Here is a 17,845-nt window from a genome sequence, read left to right as displayed (position 1 = left end):
AGTTTCAACTGACACATATACCACCCACTCACCAGAAACAGTCCCATCCTGAGAGCACTGCCTTCTCACACCTCACCCACCGCCCCAAAGGCCAGATAATCATGTTCTGACCAGAAATGAAAAAAATAACTAAATATGTTTAATGCAGCTGAATCAACACTAAAACACCTAAAAAGACAAGAGAAGTGAGTAGTTGGCTTGGACGTGGGCTCATCCAACACATCCAAGGGGTGGAGGTTGGCTGGATTTTGGTCCAGGAGTGTTTGGTTCACTAGGAGGGGCTTTTTAGTGGAGCAGGAGAGCTCACCAGACTGGAACGTGCAAAAGCTGTCAGTCCACTGTGTCACCAGCTGAGTGACCAGCTGTATGTTTAACCTCATGAGCCTCAGTGCCTTGCTCTGTGAAATGGGAAGATTAGTCTATCTTGTAGGGTGCTGTCTTTTTCTTTCAGGATTTTAAATTAAGTCATTTATGTAAGACATGACCTGGCATTTCGTAAGTGCTCCCTGTTTTTGCAGTTTGTACAGATGTTAGCTTTGTTGAAAGATTTTGCTCTGATTGCATGCTTAGGGGAAAACCCTGAAACATGGAATGAAGGCTGTGTCCTGGTATGGCAGCAGCTGAAGGGATTCCAGCCAGCTGGAGCTCCACCAACCGCAGGAATGCCCGTCCTGGGGCACTGACCACATCCAGTCTCTGCGACAGGGCCCACTGCTTGCAGGGCAGTGCACCCTGTGTGGCACCTCACACTCCTCAGCCCTCGACTTTAACTCCCTTCCAGCCCTCCCCATCACTGACAAGATAAAATCCAAGCCATTTTCCAGGCCCAACTCCATTTAGCCTCTGTCGCCCCCCCAGCTCTCTGGGTGACAGTGACTGCGCCCGCCAGACACGCCCTCATTTAGACACACCCTGCTCTACACCAGCTGAATTACTTTCCGTGTTCACCTAGGCCTTCCCGTCTGCTAGCACTGTTCCACCTCCCCTTGACTGAACTATCCTTCCAGATAAACTGGATGCCATCTCCTTCGGGGGGGGGGTGACTCCCGTGGTCCCACTGCGCGTGAACGTCTGTGCTGGACAGTTTCCCCTTCTGCCCCTAGAACTGGGGGGTCCCTGCGAGTATGGAATGACAGGACTGAACCTCAACGATTAGGACTTAATCCCAGCCCCGCACGGAAGTAAGCGCCCGGCAGCGGCGGCAACAGCCCTTTCTCCGGGCGAACGGGGCGCAGGTTCCAAGAGGAAGAGCCGCGGCTGGGGGTCGGGCAGCCGCGCCGCGGCCCCGCCGCCTGCGATTTGCATACCCATGGTGCACCGCGACAGCGGTTCCCGGCGCTCGCGCTCCAGCCCCGCGGGAATCTCTCACGCGCGCGGGCACACTGCGGGCGACAGAGCTGAGCTCTACACAAACACCGGCGCGGGAGCGCGGACGGCGCGAGAGCGGAGCAACCGTAAGTGAGCTAAGGGGTAGCTTGCTCTAAGAAGTTCCAGCCGAAACGCGGAGGTATACTCTGGTTTCTCTTCAGATCGCATAAATCTTTCGCCTTTTACTAAAGATTTCCGTGGAGAGGAACAGTTATGAGTTTTCACTCAATTTTTTGAGGCCTCGTTTTTACGAGGCTACTTTACTAAAGTTAAAAAAAAGAAGAAATCAGTGATAAGTCCTGTCTTTTGTTTCGTCCTACACTATTCCCCGTAAGTAAAACACCTTGTTTGGAGGTTTTGTAGTTGCTAACCTGCTTTACACCCATCTCCAGGTCCCATTGATTCCCACGTTCACAGCACCGCTTCATACAATCTTTTACCCCTCTACTGCTGCCACCCTGGGCCAAGGGTCTCCTGATGGTTTTCAAGCGATAGGCTCCTCTGTAACTACTCTATTTAGATTGCCCTTCCCCTACTCTCCATCCTCCCCACCCCTTGGTTCCTCCCAAGGCTCTGCACTACAAGCAAATTATTTTTTAAATTTAAATCCCATCACACACACCGCTCTTCCGCACAGACCCCTCCCTTTCCCCAGGACCAAAGGCTCAAGCTCAGTTCTCCCGCAGGTCTCTAGGACGAAGTTATCTCATCAGAGGTCAGCACTCACCATCCGGTATTAAACAGTTCCATTCCCACCACATCACCGCTTATCCTTTTAACTTGCTTTCTTTTTCTTCAGAGCGCAAACTACTCCCTAATTATGGCATACATTAATCCATTTGCTACACGGTTCTCCTCCTAGAATGTAAGTTCCGTGAGTCAGGGACTTCACCTGACTTGTTCTCTGATGGATTCCATGACTCAAAATCCATGTCTGGCACATGAACACTCAATGTATATTTGTGGAACAAATGGATGAATAGATTTATTTTCTAAACTACATATACAGTATTTCATCTCTCCCACTACAGTTCTAAGCACTTTACAAAATTAATCTTCCTAAGAACCCTATTGAGTAGGTACTATTATTATATCTATTTTATAAATAAGGAAAGTGAAGCCTAGATAGGTTAAATAGCCTCACTCAAGTCACAAAGCCAGAAAGTGGTGGAGCTGGGATTCAAACCCAGCAGCCTGGCTCCAGAAGAGGCATACTCTTAATCACTGTGCTACTGATGGGGTTCAGGACATGCTACCCCAAAATATGGCACCTTGGCATATGGACTATTTTAAACTGAAGGAATTAGAGAAAACAGGAAAGGTACTTTGACCTTCCCACCCTACCCCACTCCCTTCCCCCTAAAAACAGGTCATAAATCCTCACATGAGAGGAACCATCACTGTACCGGGAGGAAATGTGCTCTCTTTATCGCCAAAGACAAAGGCTCTGAGAAGAATCCTAACCAACAGGCTTTGCTAAGTTTCCCCCAGTTACTCTGTAACCTATCATACTTCTCTACAGAAGTCCACTTCTTCATCAAACCTAGCATAAAAATACTCAGGTTTAACCTTTTCTTCCAGTCTTCATTTCCTTAGGAAGGCTCCCGTATCATGTAAAACTTAAATAAGTGTTTATGCTTTTCTCCTGTTAATCTGTCTTAGTTTAATTTCAGACCCAGCAAGGGACCCTAAGAAGGGGAAAGAAAACTTTTCCTCTTCAACACTACCTTTCTTTTTCTTTTTTTTAAACTTTTTATATATTTTTATTGATTTTTAGGGAAAGAGGGAGGAGAGAGGGAGATAGAAACATTAATGAGAGAGAAACGACTGGCCGCCTCCTGAATGCCCCCCACTAGAGACCTAGCCCGAAACCAAGGCATGTGCCCTGACTAGAAATTGAACCAGTGACCTCTTGGTACATGGGATGACGCTCAATCCACTGAGCCACACCAGACGAGCTAATACCTTTTCTTTTAGCAAAAGGAACTGTGGGTGTAAAGGGGCACCATAATAAATCTAACTGAAAGTAACCTCACAGGGTGATCTGATCATAAAATCCTAACTGGGCAGGTCATGGTAGGTAATCATGCCCCAGGCCCATAACTTCTTTAGTAAAAGGCTTACCTTTTCCTTAAGCAAGCCTTGTCCATGCTTTTATACATCTAAGTTAACCCGCCTTTGAAAAACGCTGTAACCACAATCAAGAACGCACTGTCCTGTAATCCAATCCCCAACTTGCTTTCTCCAACTTTGATGCAATCTTCCTTACGTTCCCTCCTTAACTCCAAATTTAGAAAAGAAATTGCACAACTGCCCTGACCAGTGTGCTTAGTGGTTAGAGCATCGTCCTGTACACCAAAGAGTTGTGGGTCCAAATTCCAATCAGGGCATATACCCAGGTTGTGGGTTTGATCCCTGGTGGGGGCGCATGCGGGCGGCAACTGATCAATGTTTTCTCACACTGATATATATATAGATATATGTGTGTGTGTATATATACATATATATGTATATATACATATATATGTATATATATATCCCTCTCCCTTCCTTTTCCTCTCTCTCTCCCTTCCTCTTTCTCTTTGGAATCAATGAAACAAATGTCTTTGGATGAGGAGTTTTTAAAAAAGAAACTGCATAACTGTCATTCTCCAGAGCACTTGAGATCTTGCTTTCCAGCACTGTCATCAGTTTGACTCAAATAAATTCTTATCAATTCTCTACAGGTTTGAACATTTCTCACATTGACAGGTTCATGCTCTATTTGGTTTGCGCTGTGTTTTCACCAAAGATCACGGGTATCTTTTTATACCATTGTAGGGCTATACCATAGATAATTAAACCAGTCCTCTAGGGTAAACCAATCCTCTAGGACATTGTTATTAATTCTCATCAACTAAACACTGCTGTCATAAAGTGGTACTGTTAATCATATGCAATATATTTTTGTATAAAATCTTTGAGATATTAGTCTAACTTTATTTTCTTCCAAATAGTCAATTCTCCCTCATGTTAGATTGATAGTATTTTGTTTCACAGTTCTTTTAAACTCTTTATGCAATAAAATAGCATTTAAATAAGTGGGGGTAAGTCATCACTGAACATTTACAGAGCACTATTTATGTGATAGGGACTGGGAAGCAGAAATTAATAAGGTCCCACTCCAGGCCTAAGGGATCTTTCTCCAGGGAGATTCAGATCCTCAGGAAGACAAAATGTGTAACAAATGAAAGACTAGCATGGGGAGTCTTCAATAACCCAAGAGAGGAAATCCAGAGCTAGAGGACTAGTGCCTTCAGGACCACTGAATTCCTGAAAACATAGTTGTTGAGAGAAAAACTGCTATTATTTGAAGCCACTAGTAAATTTTGGGTGCCCTGGAAGCAAAATAGATTAAGTTTTGTCGTGCAGGCAATGGAGATGTTGAGGAACTTAATAAGGGGAGTAGGGCTGACAATCTTAGATAAGCCTGGCAGCACTGTGGGAAATGAATTTGGGGGAGGGGCGCCAGAATGAAGGCAAGAAGACCAACTACGGGTCTGGTGGGGCAATTCCTGCCACAGAGAGCACTGAGAACTGGGGCCGAAAGAGCTGAGACTGCTGTAAAGATCTTGTAAAGGAGGAAAAATAACTTTTCCTCAACTCTGAGCTCTTGGCTGAGACCCTGTAAATAAAAAACAGATTAATAAGAGTAAAACAAACAGAAATTTATTAACATGTACACTTCACGTATACATGGGCGATACCCAGGGGGAAATGAGTAGCTCCCTGAGGTGGCCTAAAACACCCGCTTAGATACCATCTTCGGCTAAAGACAAAAGAAAGAAAAGTGAGGGGGCCACTAGGAAAAGCCCAGTAAACACGGGTAAGGTTATCAGGCAGATTTCGGCGGTACCTTCACTGATAAGCTGCTTCCGAGTTAGTCATCCCTTTCCTGGCACGAAGAGTGAGGCACCCTTACAAAAGGAGATTTCCTTTATAAATAGAAATTTCCCTTACAAAAGGGTAACTTGTACTCTATTTTCAGAGCTTCTCCGGTTTCTCAAAATAATCAGCTTAAAATAACCCTTATGCCCAAAAGGCGTATTTTAGCTCGGCGCAGGCCGTACCCTTCAGTGTCTGACGAGGTAGAAGGCGGGGAGCCGGTGTGAGGAAGGGGAATAAGGCCCGGAGGAAACCCAGGGCCCAGGCCATGAGAAACACTGCTGGGATCGGCCTGGGCAAAGACGAGGAAGCTCGGCTTTGAACTGGGCCTGAGGTATCCGTGGGGCATTTAGAAAGAGATCTCCAGGAGGCAGGTCTGGGATCTAAGGGGCTGAGCCGAAAAGCTATGAGGTGGCTGTAAGTAAACGGGGCGGACGAGAGTGCCCAGGGGCCCGGGGGAGAGTCGGGGTGCGGTGCGGGGGAAAGGATTTCGGTTTTCAGCGTGGCCAGGAGGCTGGGCCCAGCCCACGCCCACGCCCTTTCCTCCAGCCTAGCCCTCCTCCTCCGCCCGCCGCAGAGCTCCGCGCCCAGCAGCCCGCGGCTCTTCCCGCGCCCGGCTCACCGAGCATGCCGGGAGCGGAAGCCCGCTCAGAGGGCCGAGCATGTCGGGAGATGTAGTTTAGGCAGGCGCAGAATTCCTCGCAAGACGTGGCCTTCGGTCACTTAAATGGCAGGTCCAGAAAGCGGTGATGCTCCCGGGGCAGGGTGCCCCTCCGGCGGCGGCACGAGGCCCCTCGGGCCGCATCTCTGCGCAGAGCGTGGCATTTCCACGCCTCCACGATCTGCTCCACCTGCAGGGGAAGGCCAGGCACTCACGGGGGAGTCCCGCAGCGCCCCCCTCACCCGGAAGACCCTGGGCCCCCACCCCGCGCCTTTCAGTGGCTTTGAGCCTGGTTCCCTGTGTCCGCACCGGGATGAGTGGCTCCCTCCGGTTTTGCTCTTCCAGGGCGCTCAGCTCTGCGGGGGCCAGCAGGGCCAGTCTCAGCTCCCGCACTACCGGGGCAGCTACCTCTGCCACAGGCCTCTCCAGCACCGCCTGCGAACACCAGCCCTGAGCCCCGGCGGACGGGGGCACCTGGCCCACCGCCCGCTCGCCGGGTTCCTGCGGCCTGATCCTTCAGCACCCTCGGCCCTCGCTCCCCTTCGCCGCCCCCCCTCCGCGCTCACCGCGCCCACGCGCGCCCAGCTCCTGGCCGCCAGGATGAGATCAGCCTCGTCCATGCAGAGCTTGTCACTGCGCAGCAGGGGCAGCAACGCGGGCGCCGACAGCTCCAGGAAGCCGCGGGTCCGAAGGGCCTCCTGTGGGTCCAAGAATGGGGTCACGGGAGAGCAGGAGGTGTGTGAGATTGTATGAAAAGCGGGAGCTGTACCTGGCTGTGGGCCTCTATGAAGGCTATGCAATGCTCCTGCAATGGTCCCAGGCCAAAGGTTACAGCCACCTGGGAGCAGAATAAGAGAGATCAAGTGAGAGATAAGAGGCCATGTTGCCTAGCCCTCCACCCTGGGGACTACCTGCCTGGGTCCAGCAACACCCACCTGCAGGGCCTCACAGACCAGCTCCACGTCCAGCACCTTCACAACAAACCCCAGGCATAACTGGGAACAGAAATGAATGTGGATTGTGCTGAGGTATCCCTGCTCCCAGATCCCAACACATTCCAGAAGCAATGAACAGTCTTGGAATAGTCATCCACCCACGCTCCTAGCAGACCCAGGCCCACTGACCCCCCCAGGCCAGGAAGGACAAGGAATCACCAGGGCCTAAGCCTTGGCAAGCCAAGCCCAGTAGCATACCTTCTAGCACATTCCCCACTAATCAGACTAGGTAAGAGCCATGCAAAAATTCCACTCTTCCTTTCACTCAGGATGCTTATCTTATTCTACCTGTCCACCTCCTGACTTAAAGACACACAAAAACAGAACTAGAAACTTGAATTCCATCCATGACAGTGCCTTCTCATCCTCACATCCAGAAAAGCCCTGGGTCATGCCAGGTCCACTTTCCTCAAAGCCATGAAGTGCTCCCTTGGGCTTCACTGCCCCCCCCCCCCCCCCATTCCTATAGGACTGGCAAATCTTTCTCATCCCTCCCAATCCTATCTCCCCTTAGCTCCCAAATCTTCACTCCTTTACTTGAAACAGCCAGTGGATCTCCACTACCCTCTGGATAAAAGTACAAACTTTTTAATATCTTTCATGAACCAGCCCTGGCACCCTCTCCAATCTCATCTCTCCCTGCCTCCTTCACACTCTTAGTCCAGCCACACTAAACATCTCACCAGCTCCTTTTCTGCTTCTGTGACTAGAATCCTCCCCTGAACAAACACCTACCCGTTCTACCTGACCCAACACAAATGTTTCCTCCTCCAGGAAGTCTTCCCCTCCTCTCTCCCTGGTGGTGAGACTAGAGAGACAAACCCTCTGTACAGTCGCAGCACCATTTACCCTCATCTATCACATTTCTTATGCTACTGGGTTAAGGGAGGTCAAGTTGGAGACTTGAGAGGCATGTAGCCCAGCCCTCCACACAGGAGAGTTTTCACGTGTCTGTCTCTCTTTGAAGAACAAGAATCGAGGCTGACTTACTTGGTATCTACCAAATAAACACCAGCCATAAACCTTCCATATGCCCCACAGCACACACAAGGCATGCACATATCCTTTTGCACACAGGCACACACAAATGCCTATTAACACAGGCATATCCGTACTTCTCTCTGTATTGGTACATGTTCCTCTCCAGGACAGAATGAGTGTGAGGAAGGGTATTAACTGAGCCCATAAGAGGCAAGGGAAATGAGACAGAGGCCTGCCACAGAAAACCCACCTCTCTCAGTTCCTCCAGCCCATACTCCACAGCTGCTGTCAGCACCTCCAGCACCTGCAAAGTGGGTGTTTGGCATGGAAGAGTGTCCCCGCCCCTCAGCCCACCCCCTCCTCCCACCCAGACCTCTGCCCACTGGGCTCACAGAATGGCGGTGCAGCTTGACACTGTTGGTATACAAGAACTCCAGCACTGCCAGGAAAGCCTCGGCTGGTACAGTACTTAGCACCACCGGGCTAGGCACCCCAGGGCCTGGCTCTGGGCCCAGAAGTCGCTGGAAAAAGTTGCATCTACAGGCCAACAAGCACCGGTGGGCAAACACCTCCTGCCGTTCTTGACCGACCACAAAGCAAACATCACTGTGGGAGAGAGGGTCAGAGAGCAGGGGAGAAGAGGCTAGAGTCTAGGGTGCAACTCTAGGCTTTGCCTTTGTCCATTCTGGGCGTCTGTTTCTTTATCTGTCATATAAGAGACAGGGCTTAGACCTTCCAACTGAAGGTCTGGGACACACAGGCATGGGTTCTAGTCCCAGCTCTACTCTATAAGTACCTCAGTACTTTCTACCTTTGAATCTCAGGTTTCTCCCCCATGAAATGGGATGGTAATCCCAAACTCTCAGGTCTCAGAGAAGTGGCTGTGCTTGATCACTGAGGGAGCTCCAGGGCTGAGGCAAGACTGATCGCACATACCCCTCTCCTCTCCAGTCTGAGTCTTGGGGGAAGGAAAGCTCTTCCTGGCTCCTCCTCCACAGACTGCAAACTAGCTTTTTTCAGCCTCCTCCAGGTAGGAGGGGGTGGAAGGATGGGGGTGTACAGAGTGCACTGGCTGCAGACACAGCAGTAACGCACCATCAAGAGGCCAGACCACATTTTCCATCTTCATGATCACTTCCGGCCCAGCCTCTGGGCCTCTTGACAATACAGTGGGTAGGAGGCAGGAGATGAAACTTGAGTTCCTGGAGCCTCCTAGTTCCAGGTCTAAGACCTGGAGTTCACACTACGCAGACCAGCCTGTGATCCCCAAAACAGCAGGGTTATGGGATTCACCAACCTTTGCGGAGGAGCTCAGCTCTGGGCCAGTAAGGACAGAAAGCTACATTCTAGTTCTCTCCACCAGCCCTTCCCCCATACTCTATCCCTGGTTTCAGACACCACTGAGCCCCAGGCAGTACCCTTGAACCACTTCCTGTCTGAGAATTTGGCTCAATCCCTTGAACTTTGTTCCTCTAGTGATTCCCCAGTTCCCAGAACAGGATCATCTGCTCCTCTGCCTCCCCAGGGAGGGACTCAAGTTATATCCCATCTATGGGGATCCAGGGAGCAGAGGGTTCTTTTCTTCCAGGAGCCCAAGATTCAAAAAAGAAAGGCCTTTGCCTGAGGTCACAGTCACCCACTGCCCTCCACCTCTGGCTCTCAGGATATCATGGCCCCTGAGTTAAGCAAGAGGGTCAAGTCCTAATTCCCCGCCTCTTCTATACCCAGGGCTTCCTCACAGTCATGGGGCCCAGCAGAGCCAGCTATCAAAAACCCACAGACCGGGTCAAACCTCTCACCTGTATAGGCGGTTGTTGACGAGGCTTCGGAGTGCTTTGGAAAAGGGCTCAGCCTCCCCATGCACCAGTCCAGGGGTCTCCATGGATGGGGTGGGGCAGGAGAATAAGTGAGTGAAATAGCCTAGTAGGTCTGTTGTCGGTTGGTATGTGGGAGGCGGGAGGTGAGGAGTAAGATGCCTGGCCAGGCCTTACAGCTGGTAAGGAGACTAGAAAGGCCTGAGGGGGAGGGGCAAGAGTTTGGGAGGCCTGTGTTGCTGAGAAGCTGTTTAGGGATGCGGCAGGAGAGGCCCAGGTTTGTGAAGAAGGCATCAGAGGCTGGTGGAGTCCGCCAGAGGCTCGGTTTGGGGATCAGGACTCAGGGAGGGGACCAAAAGAGGCCAAATTGGAGCAGACCAGATGGGGGAGGAGAAGCTAGCTGCAAATGAGGCCCCAGCTGGGAGCCTGCCCAGACGCCGCTAGGGTGGGAAGCCTGTGGGTTTCCAAGGAAACTGGAGCCGGGCCTGAGGAGGCCCCGCCCCTCTTCCACAGGCCTAGGGAAAACTTTAAACCTCAGAGGGGCCCTCAGCAGAGTCAGAGGGTCTTAGCACCCTGGCCCTGCCTGTCCTGGGTTCAGAGTTCTAACTCCCTGCCCCTCTTACCCTTCCACCCACATGCCCACAGTATTAGGATCAGGTTAGCCAGGTCTGGGGAACCCCCAACAAGGGAGGGAACCAGGAAGGGAGTGCTTATCCAGCAACCCATGGCAACTTCCTAACACAGGCAAGGGATTTTTATCCAGGGAAAGCCCTGAACAGTTTTCAGGGCCCACACAGGGCTTATTTGGGAGAGGGCAGTCCTGTCTCTCCCAGAGGGAGTCAGGTGAGGAGGTGTCAGCTCTGACAAAGGAGTCATGGCCTCTGGCATCCCTGAAATGCCACACAAAGGGTGTGGCAAGCTGGGGACAAGCCCCAGAGTACTTGGGTCAGCAGAGGTCGGGAGGCTGGATGCCTTGTTGAGCGAGCCTTCCCCCTCCCCATGTGCTAAGGCAGCCCTGAGTAGAGGAAGTCAGCCAAGCCCCACCCTAGCTCTGCTCAGGGAGCGGAAATATTTGTCCTTGTTTAGACTGAAGGAGAGAGGATAGTCATGATGTGTTCCTTCCTGTGGGCCCAGATCCTGATTCCTGACCACCCACCCCTATAGCAGCCTCAAGGTCTCCCCATATCCAGGCCTCTGAGACTTATAAGTGAAGAGCCATTCTTCGCAAGGGGAGAAATGGACAGTGGCTTAAGAGCCCTGAGGTAGGGATACCTTTCTAACCAGAGCCCCTCTCTACATCTGTTCCCTCAGTTGTCCTTGTCAGGGTAGAATGTTCCTGGGCTCTAAGCCCGTAGTCCCCTCTCCACTGATGACTCAGGAGCCCTGCGCTCAGCACGTGCTCAGAGTAGTAACACTCCCAGGTTAAGTCAGAGCCTGGATGGAGGGAGGGAACCAGGAAGGGAGGGGTGCTTGCCCAGCAACCCATAGCAACTCCACAACACAGGCAAGGGGCCCTTATTTTCCCACCTGCTGGTCAGGCCAGCCAGGCTGTGAGAGCTGGAGCCAAAGGCTGCAGGTGACTCAGGGTGCCTGTGGGAGTTTCGGAAGAAGAGAACAGCCATCCCAAAACTGATTCTGGAGGTAGGACTAGAGGCCAAAAGCAGGGGGTGGAAGGAGCTTCCTGAGTCACCTGCCCCCAGACTCAGCCAGTTGTGGGAAGATAGTTGTGCCTGTCATTCTAGGAGGAGGTGGGGTAGAAGATGACTGGATTCAGTACCCACAGGGCTAGAAGGACCTATGGGGTTGGAGTTGGGTCTGTCTGTCCCTCCTTCTGGTTAGGGGTTGGAGGCACCACTGTCTAGGCAAAGGGCAGATACCTCTCCTCCTTCTCGTGGCTAACCTCCAGTGCCCAAGGGAAGGCGGAGTGAAGGGGACAGGGTCTAGCCCAAGATGATAGTCTAAGCAGCATCCTTCCCTTGCCTACTTCCCTAACAGCCCTTAACCCTCCAAGCACCTAGGAATCCACTCAGCCCCACCCTATTTGATTTACCTGTCTCAAAAACACAGGTAAGAAAAGGGTTAGGGGATAAAAACCCTTATAACCAAGTAAGAAACTGGGTGGTATTCAAAGGTGGCCAGTGAAGGCCACCCAATCCAAGTGTGGGTCTCTCAGCCAGCAGGTCCATGGCTGGCAGGCCTGTGCCCCCCGGACGCCAGGAGGAGACTGTCAAAGACCCTGGGTTGAAACTATCACCTGTGCGGCCTCCAGGCCACCTGCCCAGCGTTGATGAGGCCCGGCCAGCAGGTCCGGGCCCAGCCTCCCGCCGTGGCTCCGTGCTGGGCCTGGCTTCCTCCTTTTCCCGCTGCAACTCGCAGGCTGGACCAGGCATTGGTCCTGGGGGTCGGCGACCATCCTTGGGTCCAGTGCCCCCCTTATGCTCGCGGGTCAGCTTCTCCGGGTTGCCCCTAGCACCTCCCCGGCGGATGGCGCCCTCATATCGCACTGAGCCAGCACCTGGGGAGCGCTGGGAGGCCACGCGAGCACAACGTACCCTGGAGGAAGTGCTGGCCAAGCGACTGCAGGACACAGACTACTCTGGCACCAAGGCGGGGCCGCTGGCACGAGAGCTGTGTGAACTGGTGCACATGCGCCTGCGGGAGCTCAGCCCGCCGCGCTACAAGCTGGTGTGCAGCGTGGTGCTGGGGCAGCACACTGGCCAGGGTGTGCACGTGGTCAGCCGCGCGCTCTGGGACTCAGCGCATGACGGCCTGGCCTCTGCCACCTTCACCAACGCCTCGCTCTTTGCAGTGGCCACGGTCCATGGGCTCTACTACGAGTGAGGAGGTGTCCAAATTCTGCAAAAATGGTTTATTATCCCAGGAGGAGGCCCTTCCTAGGGCGTACATCCCAATAAATAAATGTCTGTCAATAAATAAAAGTGGTCCATAAATAATGCCCCCTAGCTGGGGGCTAAGGCTCAGGCTTTTCTTGGAGAAGGGGCAGGAGGCAGCTATGACAGGCAGCCTCCAACTCCAGTAAAGCTGGTCCCTGATTCCCTGGGGGATTAGGCCCAGAGCCCCCAGTGAGGCACCAAAGGGACAGGGAGGGCCACAGAGGCAAGGGCCAGAGCCTTACAGGCACAGGCCTCAGGCCTGAGGGCTTGGGTCATAGCCTGCTCTGCAGGCTGGGGCCTAGGCTGAGCAGCGGTCCCGGAGCAGGCGCAGAGTATAGCGGAGCCGCTGTCGCAGGTCTGGGGAGCAGCCCAGCTGCCGAAGGTGGGAAGCAAGGTAAGTACAAGCGCTGCGATTGCGGGCCACGAAAGTCACAAGGAGGGGTTCCCAGCCACTGAGGATCAGCTTGGTGTGGTCTCCATAGAAGTTCACCTATGCACAAGAGGGTGGCGTTAATCAGGGCCTAGGCCCCAGGTCCAATTCCCTCCCCACCACCCTAGGCCTCCCACACCTTCCCCCAATTCCAGGAGAAGCTCTTACCTGGACCGTGCCATCACTAAACAGCATGAGTAGGGCCTGATCAGTCTTGACCCACTGCAGTAGGAGTGGGGGGACAGGCACCTCCACTTCTTCCACACTGGGCAGATCTCCACCCTGGGAACAGGGGCAAGTCATTTGTCTGACATGAGTCAGGGCCCTCCCCATTGATGTCTCCCTTAGAAGTTCAGCCTTTAGCTTTGAGCCCCTCCATAAAGGGGAATAGAAGGGACCAGGATGTGTTAGTCCTCAGTGTGCCGCTCCCCAGTCCACACACCTTCATGAGGTGCTGCTCCATGTAGGAGGTGAAATACTGCAAGACACCCAACTGAGGTTGTAGGCCCCGAGGCACAGCACCGACAGAGAAGGAGAAGTGCTTTGTGCTGGTGGGGTTGTAGTGCACAGTCCTGGAGGGGAGGAGACAGAGGTCAGAGGGAGCCCTGCAGGGTACAAAGGCCTGGATACAAGGCACCCCATAATAGCACTTACTTTCTGTTGGCCGACAGGGCCATGTGTGTGCCATTGTTGAACAGCACGGCCACTCGGCGGCTGGACAGCTGATACCCAAAGCCAAACTTGTTTGAGTAGTCAACCCACTTGCTGACCCACACCAAAGGCTCTGGCTGTGCCAGAGGAGCTGGGTTCTGCTCCGCTGTCATGGGGGAGGAATGAGTAAGGACCTGTTCCTGGCCTCCCAGCCACAGAACTCCCACCACCATTCACATGTAGCAGACCCCAACCTTACCTGGGGGCATGAAGGCGAGGCAGTTTCTCAGGGCACAGAGGGCTGACTCCACTACTGTGGCCACAGTCAGACCTTCTTCAAACCCTAAAGGGAATGGGGAACTCAGGATTAGGCATCAGTCCCCTAGGACCCAGGCCATGCCCTTCTGCCCATTCCTTCCCTCTGGCCCCTGGTCTCAGCCCCAGCAATCTCTAGCACCTCTCATATTCCTGGCTGCTCACCATCTCCACTACTCGCCAGTGTCCCACGGGGTGAGCTGTCTTCTGGAGCTGTCTCTACCAAGCTGAGGGGGACTGGACCAGAAGCTGCTGGAACCTGGAGGGTTGGGTAGGGGGAGGGAGTGAGACAGGTCCTGAAATCCAAATCCTTGAGAGTCCATGGCCCAGCCCTACCCTGGCACCCAGGGCACCCCAGGTCAGTCCCGGCTGGCTAATGAGACACAGCCAATTAGGCCACCATGAGGCTAGATGCTTCACCAGACTCTTTTATCCCAAGCTTCCCGCAGCTGCTAGGGTAGGGGTGAGTCAGGGGAACATGCCCACGTGAGCACCTCACCTCGGGCCTGGCATCCTGATGGCCAATGGACGTCCTAGTGAGGCCGCTCACCAAACAGGAAACCTCATCCCGCTCCTCAGGATGGTTCTTACCTGGATGAGGGCAGACATAACCCTCAGTACCCTACTTCCCACAGGAATAATACAGATTGGCACAACCAAGTGCCTGTATAACACACGCTCTCCCCCGGGCTCACAGACACTCACACTCACACCACCACAATGTATGTATATGTAACAAGTCCCCCTGCCACTCTGTACCCTCAAAACCACTGGCATCCTAGACTCACTTTTGTTCTTCTTCCTGCCAAAGAGGCTCTTGGTAACTTTGACAAACAGAATCCTAGCTGGATTAAGGGGTATCAGTTCTGGGACTGTCACGCAGCTGTTGATAGGGAGCCGGTCGGGGGTGTAGCCCTGAGGAGTGAAGCCATGTGAGCAGAAAAGAGAGGGTCCTGCACCTGCCCCTGTCCAACCCCCTGGGAATGTGCAAACTGGACTTAAGTGTCTGGTGAGCCACAGACCTTGGTAAAGAAATCATGGCGCAAGATCTGGTCAATTGAGGGGCGGTCCTGGGGTGAGGCTCGAAGGATGGAGGCCAGGAGCTGCCTGGCAGGCAGTGAGAGGCTGGCAGGCAGTGTGTAGTGAACCTGTTTGATGCAGCGGTACGTCTCCTTCAGGTCGACTGTCTCAAAGGGGGGACTCCCACATAGCAGCGTGTACCTGTGGGGCAGAAATAAGGGTTCAGGAGTAAAGTGGAAGGTATGCTCCACCCATGCACCCATCTGTGTACAGATGACCCTGGGACTCACATGACACAGCCCAAGGACCACACATCTGCCTCTGGGCCGTGGCCCTGTCTCTGTAGCACTTCGGGAGCCACATAGTTAGGGGTGCCACAGATGGTCCTGAAAAGGGGTAGGGACGAGAGGGGAAGGTTTAGGCCCAGCCCAGCTAGCCTCTGCCCCATCCCTGCCCCCACTGTGAGTCCAGACAAAGCAGCTGCCTGTCACCAAAGGCCAGAGAACTCCTGCTTGTCCTGGGACAATGGATGCTGGGGATGGCAGCTGATTCCCCGCCCACCCGCCTGGCCCAGCTGCTCAGCTGCTCTACAGAACAGGGGGAGGGAGGCCCTGGCCCCCAACCCAGTCCCACCCTCCAGGGTCAACAGAGGGTCCATCATTGATCCCTTACTCCTTCCCCCACTCCCGTGTGTCAGACACCAGGCTGTCACCTCCTACGGTCTGCGCCACATACACACACCAACACCAGCTGTCACATCCCTCATAAACACTCACCTGCCACACATGCTATCTGTGTCATTCACATCCAGTCATGGCCACAGCAGGGTTTTCTTACACACAGGGTGTCATGTCCTGCCATTCCCACACTCTGTGTCTCACACACACAATATTTATGTTGCCTTCCCTCATCCACACACAAGATCAGTCATACACCTCCAAGAATCCTGATACCTCCATCTGCCTCAGGGACCCAGACACCCATAGGACCCTCAGCCTCTATACCAGTCCCAGTAACCCAGGCTGCCACCTCCACACACAAACAGCCCATCATCTCTTCCCCATCACACACTCACACACACACACACACACACACACACAGATATCAGGCAATCAGTGTACTTCCCACATACTGTCTGTCATGCACGTCATTTGTGTCACACACAGGCTTTATCCCCTCCCTTAAACACTCACTTCTTCCTATGCTCTGGGGGTTCCAACCGAGTTGCCAGCCCAAAATCCCCCATCTTCAGTTCCATGTTCTCAGTAATAAAAAAATTTCCTGGAAGGGGGCAGAGAGGTGTGTCACACTCTTTTCTATGCCTCCCCACCCCCACCCACCCTGCTGGCCCAGGAGTCTCACCCAGCTTAAGGTCTCGGTGCAAGATGCCACGCTGGTGCAAGTACTTGAGTCCGGAAAGGATCTGCCGCAGGTAGTAGCGCACCTCTGGTTCCAACAGGGTGTGCCGGGCCTTCCAGATGTGGGCCAGGGACTACAGAGAGCCACTGCCTCAGTCCCTGGACCACCCTCCCTGGCCCTCCCTCAACCTGTGTTTGATGAGGAGGAGACAGCATCTCCAGCTTTGGATCTTAAGACCCCTTTACCGCTCCCCACGCATCACTATCCCTCACCTTTCGGCTGCAGAGCTCCAAGAAAATGTATATGTTGTCAGCATCCTCAAAGTGATGCGAGAAGCGCACGATGTGGCGGTGCTGCAGGCCGCGGTGCAGCTCAATCTCATTTAGGATCTGCAGTAGGGGTGCAGGGTTGTCATCCTTCAAGGGCTCGCACGCCACCGTCCCCACCCCAGCCCTAGTCCGCCGGGCCTGGGCCCGAGCCCACCTTCTCGCGCTGATGCGGCTTCGTAATGCGGCTCTGCGAGATGACTTTGACCGCGTAGGCGCTGCCGGTCTCTGTGTCAGTGGCCTCGTAACAACGCGCGAAGCCCCCCTGTGAGGAGGGGGCATCGGGCATGGTGCTCCAAGGGCGGCCGGATCTGGCCCGCAGAGGTCCCACGCGCCCCCACCGCGGGCACAGAGCCTGCCAAGGCCCCTCTCCACCCTCACCCTCAGCTCACCTTGCCCAACAGGCGGCCTTTGGCGTAGGTGCGGCCGCTGCCCGGGTCCGTGATGAGGCGCCCGGGGCCCGGCGCCGGGGGCTCGGCCAGCGTCTCCAGTTCGAGTCCCGACGTGGCGCCGGGAGGGGGCCCGGGCCCGGCGGGCGGCGCGGGGGGAGCGGCCGCACGCTGGAAGGGGCTCGGGGACAGGATGCCGGCCGCGGGCTCCATGCGGACTGCGTCGCAGCGCGGGCCGGGCTTCTTCTCGGTGGCGCCCGACCGAGGCCGCGCGCGGCGCTGTCCGGATTTGCTACTCTGGGCTCGCGCCCGAGGGAGCCCGGCGTTTTTATCAATGAACGCCTGCCCCCTCCCGGGTGGCTCGTCGCCGAGAGCCCGCCCCCTTCCTGGCGGCGAGTCGCGGGGAAGCCACACCCCTCCCAGGCCTTACGTCATCCGGAGGCTCCTCCTCCCACCCAACCTCCTCGAAGCCCACGCCTTAAAGACGCCGCCATACTGCTAGTCGCCATGTGGGTCCCGCCCGGATGTGGGGTTTGCCGACCCACCCGCCCTGGGGACTGCGCGCATTTCTTTCCCATTTCAGCCTTCGGGGTTTAGGCTGAAGTCCGAGTGGGTTCTGGGCATCCGGGGAGTTTCCCCAGCAACTAGGTGGACCAGCAGCCCAACCGGGAGGGAAGAGACAGGGCCGACGTTCGCTTTCACCGGGCCGCGTCACCTG

The 17,845-nt window shown here is 54.3% G+C and overlaps 3 protein-coding genes and 1 non-coding gene across 5 annotated transcripts; 2 read left to right on the top strand and 2 right to left on the bottom strand.

Annotated features, from left to right (window-relative positions):
- Positions 1-1,509: 1,509 nt before the first annotated feature.
- On the top strand, positions 1,510-1,625 carry LOC148092417 (U5 spliceosomal RNA). The gene has a single exon (XR_015715151.1). It is a non-coding gene; the product is annotated as a U5 spliceosomal RNA (small nuclear RNA).
- A 3,730-nt stretch (positions 1,626-5,355) lies between these two features.
- BTBD19 (BTB domain containing 19) lies at positions 5,356-10,080 on the bottom strand. Of its 2 annotated transcripts, XM_016199321.2 has the most exons (8): positions 9,729-10,080; positions 8,322-8,535; positions 8,180-8,233; positions 6,889-6,948; positions 6,723-6,791; positions 6,520-6,651; positions 6,263-6,388; positions 5,356-6,143 (listed from the first exon to the last, which is right to left on the bottom strand). In XM_016199321.2, the coding sequence occupies exons 1-8, from the start codon at positions 9,809-9,811 to the stop codon at positions 6,012-6,014; spliced, it is 870 nt and encodes a 289-aa protein (XP_016054807.1). In that variant the 5' UTR covers positions 9,812-10,080; the 3' UTR covers positions 5,356-6,011. The 2 variants fall into 2 exon arrangements, with proteins under 2 accessions (XP_016054807.1, XP_016054808.1); XM_016199322.2 differs by lacking the exon at positions 6,263-6,388.
- A 1,847-nt stretch (positions 10,081-11,927) lies between these two features.
- On the top strand, positions 11,928-12,584 carry DYNLT4 (dynein light chain Tctex-type 4). The gene has a single exon (XM_016199320.2). It carries the CDS (start codon positions 11,928-11,930, stop codon positions 12,582-12,584), a length of 657 nt encoding a protein of 218 aa, XP_016054806.1.
- Positions 12,585-12,603: 19 nt separating this feature from the next.
- On the bottom strand, positions 12,604-17,340 carry PLK3 (polo like kinase 3). Its single transcript, XM_087820850.1, has 15 exons — positions 17,131-17,340; positions 16,896-17,003; positions 16,685-16,801; positions 16,416-16,545; positions 16,247-16,334; positions 15,344-15,439; positions 15,056-15,254; positions 14,822-14,948; positions 14,533-14,624; positions 14,199-14,292; positions 13,978-14,061; positions 13,722-13,884; positions 13,510-13,639; positions 13,236-13,349; positions 12,604-13,127 (listed from the first exon to the last, which is right to left on the bottom strand). Exons 1-15 carry the CDS (start codon positions 17,338-17,340, stop codon positions 12,936-12,938), a joined length of 1,944 nt encoding a protein of 647 aa, XP_087676976.1. The 3' UTR covers positions 12,604-12,935.
- Positions 17,341-17,845: the final 505 nt, after the last annotated feature.

Source organism: Miniopterus natalensis, chromosome 9, assembly GCF_054644295.1.
Source record: "Miniopterus natalensis isolate mMinNat1 chromosome 9, mMinNat1.hap1, whole genome shotgun sequence".
Taxonomy (NCBI): domain Eukaryota; kingdom Metazoa; phylum Chordata; class Mammalia; order Chiroptera; family Miniopteridae; genus Miniopterus; species Miniopterus natalensis.
The sequence above is the reverse complement of the archived record's forward strand: the minus strand, read 5'-3'. Positions and strand labels throughout refer to the sequence as shown.